A 5,334-nucleotide genomic window follows, 5' to 3' on the forward strand; every position below is an offset into this window, starting at 1 on the left:
GTGGTAAAGGATAATTTGGAACCATCATTTTGTACGTATAGTGCGGATTATGTCTATTGCTTTGCATTCATTGACAACGATTGTATCTGCCATTTTGTTGCCCAGTCACTCTTCCAAGATCTTTGCAGTCTGCTTTGGACGTAAGTATATTGAATAATTTTGTATCATATGCAAATTTTACCACCTCACTGTTTATGCCTTTTTCCAGATCATTTATGAATATGTGGAACAGCATATCACTAACTACCCCTCTCCATTCTGAAAACTGACCATTTATTCCTACACTTTGTTTTCCATCTTTTAACCAGTTAGTGATCCATGAGAGCACCTTCCTTCCTATCCTGTGACAGTTTACATGGCTTAAGATCCTTTGGTGAGGGTCATTCTCAAAGACTTTCTGAAAATCTAAGTACACTATATCCACTGGATCCCCCTCTCAAAGAATTCTAATAGATTGGTGAGGCATGATTTCTCTTTCCAAAAGCTGTATCGACTCTTCCACAACAAATCATGTTCATGTATGTGTCTTAAAATTCTGTTTTTTATTATAATTTCAACCAATTTGCCTGGTACTGAAGTTAGAATTACTGGTCTGTAATTGCTGGGATAACCTCTGAAGTCTTTTTAAAAAAATCAGGATCACATTCGCTATTTGCCAGTTCTCTGGTACAGAAGCTGATTTAAGTGATAGGTAACTTACCACAGTTAGTAGTTTTGACATTTGATATTTGAATTGCTTCGAAACTCTTAGGTGAATATTATCTGGTCCTGGGGACATTTACCATTTAATTTATCAGTTTGTTCTAAAACTTCTGTGATGGGTTGTCACCCCTGGGGTGCAGTCTGGAAGTTGGTGCAACCTCTGAGTCCCCTAATTTATCAGCTCCCCACCCTTGCACACTTGCTTGAGTATAACCCCAGAATCATATGGTCTTGAAATGCACAGGGATCTGTACAATGCAAACTCTTGATATAGGTCGCTTTCCCCTCGATGTGTGAAAGATATGCAACAGCCATTGTTTACAGAGCTGAGATTTTCCCAGACACTTCACTCAAAACACACTGGTTATGATAAAGCATAAAACAAGTTTATTAACTACAGAAAGATAGATTTTACAGGCAGGGTCTTGGGGAAACAGATGGGGCAGAGGGTGAGGTCTCAGGGAAAGAGGCGGAACAGGGCGTGGGGCCTCAAGTGGGAAGAAGAGTGGCAGGGGCATGGTCACAGAGGGGACGGGGATCCTGCCTGCATCGTCCTGCTTTTGCCTTTTGAAAAGGTGGTCACCCTACACTGAATGGCATGGGCTGGGATAGGAGCTAGCTGTGACTCTGTGCGGGAGCTGAGGACCATCTCAACCCCTATGCAACAGATGGGGCAGCACAAACAGAAGGGCTGCGGAGGGGATGTGGGTATGAGTCTCTTTCCAGGACTCCTCTGAGTCAGACACTCACTCACACATGCCGCTCGGCTCTGCCTCTGTGGGGAGTGGGTTCAGCAGGTGTTCTCTCTGCAGAGACATCAACAGAGGTAGCGGGGGGCTATGTGAATGGCTTCTCCTGGGTTTCCTAGCTGAAAAGTAGGGGAAGGGTGGGTATTTGTGCTCATGGATCACGCAGCACCCTGAGCACTCAGGAAGGACCAGAACTGTGACTACAGAACAGCTCTGCAGCTTTTCTCATGGCCCATGGATGTTTAACCAGAGACGGGACAGGGACAGGCTAGGTGTAATGGGAAACAACATCCACGTCCCTTCTCTTTATTGACTGTATCAAGAAGAATTCTGAGGTCAGAACAGCCACTGATATGGATCTTTATGGGCCAAACTCCTACCATTGCCCTGGCTCTCCATGAACACAGTCACTTTGTAAATCCTGCTGCCTGCCTTGTTCGCCGTCCTCCAGTGTGTTGTCCTCCATCACCATCCCCTGACCCATTGCTCCAGGCCTCATACCCCATCAGAACTGTGCTCTACAGAATGGAAATCAGTAGCTCATGTCATCTCGGATATAAGGGTCCAGGATGGAATATGTTGCCATTATTTTTATCTCTGGTGTCACCAGCACTGGAGCCAGGTGATGAACTGACCCTTCATTTGACAAACACCCTGATTATCCTAGCACGAATGTGTCTACTTTTCACGCTATACACAATTGGGTTCATCAGGTGTGGAACCAGCAGGTAGATGTCGCCCAGGAGAATCTGAAGCAAGGGAGAAGAGCCCGTCCAGAATCTGTGTATCAGAGACAAGCCCAACTCTGGTATATAGAAGAGGAGGACAACGCAGAGGTGGGAGACGCAGGTGTTCAGGGCCCTGAGGCACTTTGTATTGGACGTGATGCTCAGCACTGTTTTGAGGATCATCACATAAGAGAGGAAGATGAGCAGCGAGTCCAACCACATTGTAAAGAATGCAACAGATAAGCCATAGATGTTGTTCACTGTGATGTCTGAACAAGCCTTTTTCATGACCTCCTGGTGCAGACAGTAGGAATGGGAGAGGACATTGGAACGACAGTATTGGAACCGTTTCAGGAGAATGGGGAGTGGGAATATTATGGCCACCCCTCTTAGCACACACACCAGTCCCATCTTGGATATTCTCGGCAGGGTTAAGATGGAAGCATATCTCAATGGGTTACAGATTGCAGTGAATCGGTCAAAGGCCATCAACAAGAGCACGGAGGATTCAGTGCACTGAAGTGAGTGGATGAAGAAAAGCTGGGCAAAACAGGCATCCAGGCTGATCTCCCTAACATTAAACAAGAATGTGCCCAGTATCGTCGGTATGGTGGCTATTGATAAGCCAAGGTCTGTGACGGCCAACATGGAAAGGAAAATGTACATGGGCTCATGGAGGCTTGGATCTGTTTTTATAATGAACAGAATGACTGAATTTCCTACTATCGAAATAAGATACATTAAGCAGAAGGGGATAGAGATCCAGAGATAGACGTCTTCCTGGCCAGGTATCCCAGTGAGAAGAAACACTGCAAATTTGAATTTGGTGTCATTGACAGCTGACATAATGTACTGGGCAGGTCCAAGGAGATTTGAACTTTCCTTTCTGAAAGGAAAAAGAACAGGAGACTCGATGATAATTAGTAAGGCATTATTCTGCTCTCAGTGCAAGTCTATAGACTCCCAGGAGCTCAAGGAAGATCAGCACAAATATAGTCTTGGATTTACACCACTGATAGGAAGATAGGCATTGCCAGGTTGGATCAGACCTGCAGTTCATCTAGTCAAGAACCAGTGGCCAGTTCCAAATGCTTCAGAGGAAGGTCGAAACAGCCCTGCAAGAGGCAGCTATGGGAAAACCTGCTCCAAAGGAAAGTTTCCCCCTGACACGCACTAGTTTGAGATATTTTGTGGTGTTAATCAGGAAGTTTTATTGCCCCTCCAAATTTGTTTTTTTTAAAAATAGTCCTCACTACTGTAGCTGGATTTCCTGGTTATGCAGATAAGTATTCAGAGGAAGTATCAAAGAGGAATCCTGCTAAGCTCTTTGCCACATTGACATCTTTAGTCTGGGAGTGACACAGTCCACTTGGTCACTGTATGATTGTATAATTGTGACCTTACCATAGACACCTTTCTGGCCCTCCACTTCTGAGTGTGGACTATTGTATCATGACATGTGGGTAAATACATGGCAAATGCATGGGAAATATGGTCATTGTATTTATCTGTCCTGCATTGAAGCTATATATAAACGTATTTCATTGCCTCATTATATATTTTTTTTAAAATTTTCTCCACTCCTGAGAGTCCAAGTTATGCCACTGACTCTTTCCAGCACGTGGGATAAATTCTTAGTGACAGGTGTTTAATTCAATAACAGTGACTTTAACTATGTCACTCCACATTTACTTGGTAAATTCTATCCAAACCGGGCTCTATTAACTTTCCCTTACAAAATGCTCCAGATGATATTCTGACCTGCGAGCTGAGATGCTTGGCCTGGACATTGTTGACTGACTCCAGAGATTTCAATCATCCTACAGGCTTCTCTTTATTCTCACATGACCTGCATCCTCTCCCCATGCAAGGGTCTGTAGATATTTTGGAAGTTACAAGCTGACACGGACAGTAACTTCAGCTCTGCAGGGCAGGGATGCGTCCCACACATTCATTGATTCATAGATACTTAGGTTAGAAGGGACCATTATGATCATCTAGTCCGACCTCCTGCACAACACAGACCACAGAATCTCACCCACCCACTCCTGCGATAAACCTCTCACCTATGTCTGAGCTATTGAAGTCCTCAAATCGTGGTTTAAAGACTTCAAGGAGCAGAGAATCCTCCAGCAAGTGACCCATGCCCCATGCTACAGAGAAAGGCGAAAACCCTCCAGAGCCTCTTCCAATCTGCCCTGGAGGAAAATTCCTTCCCAACCCCAAATATGGTGATCAGCTAAACCCTGAGCACATGGGCAAGATTCACCAGCCAGATACCCAGGAAAGAATTTACATAGGTGAATAGTGCAAACAGTGGGTTTCAACTAATATCCAGTTGAGTGGACAAGTTACCTCAGCCATGTGCATGTGACAGCTGATGGGCATAAATTATTTAAAAGGATTATAACACTCTCCTTTCCTGAACACCAGCTCTCCTCTTTGCTGAAATACAGACCAGCAGTTTTGCTCTTTCATGATTTTTTGGAAAGTCTTGCCCAGGTACTGCATTTATTGTGTGCCTGGCTCTGAATATAAATGTTTGAAACAACTTCTCATGAGTTTACCAGGAGACAGTATCATACAGCTTTTCACTGACAAAAGAGTTAATACCAAAACCAATTGCAAACAGTATTTGGAGTATTTGGCATAACATTTACACATCTGTACTCTAGCACACAGATGTCAACCCATTCTTTCCTCTCTGATCTTCCTTCAGAGGTGTCATACGTATAAAGGGAAGGGTACATACCTTTAAAATCCCTCCACATACCTTTAAAATCCCTCCTGGCCAGAGGAAAAATCCTTTCACCTGTAAAGGGTTAAGAAGCTAGGATAACCTCACTGGCACCTGACCAAAATGAGCAATGAGGAGACAAGATACTTTCAAAAGCTGGAAAGAGGGAGAACATCAAAGGGGTCTGTGTCTGTCTGGGTGAGGCTTTTGCCGGGGACAGAACAGGAATGGAGTCTTAGAACTTAGTAAGTAATCTAGCTAGATATGCGTTAGATTATGATTTCTTTAAATGGCTGAGAAAATAAGTTGTGCTGAATAGAATGAATATTCCTGTCTGTGTGTCTTTTTGTAACTTAAGGTTTTGCCTAGAGGGATTCTCTATATTTTGAATCAAATCACCTTGTAAGGTATTTACCAT

The 5,334-nt window shown here is 43.9% G+C and overlaps 1 protein-coding gene across 1 annotated transcript; it reads right to left on the reverse strand.

Moving 5' to 3' along the window:
* Nucleotides 1-2,089: 2,089 nt before the first annotated feature.
* On the reverse strand, nt 2,090-3,058 carry LOC102935276 (olfactory receptor 51G2-like). Its single transcript, XM_007071014.4, has one exon. It carries the CDS (start codon nt 3,023-3,025, stop codon nt 2,090-2,092), a length of 936 nt encoding a protein of 311 aa, XP_007071076.4. The 5' UTR covers nt 3,026-3,058.
* Between the last annotated feature and the right edge of the window lie 2,276 nt (nt 3,059-5,334).

This window comes from Chelonia mydas, chromosome 1 (assembly GCF_015237465.2).
Source record: "Chelonia mydas isolate rCheMyd1 chromosome 1, rCheMyd1.pri.v2, whole genome shotgun sequence".
Taxonomy (NCBI): Eukaryota; Metazoa; Chordata; order Testudines; family Cheloniidae; genus Chelonia; species Chelonia mydas.

Coding starts and splice junctions, on each gene's coding strand:
- LOC102935276 (XM_007071014.4), bottom strand. CDS start 3,025: ATGTCAGCTGTCAATGACACCAAATTCAAATTTGCAGTGTTTCTTCTC.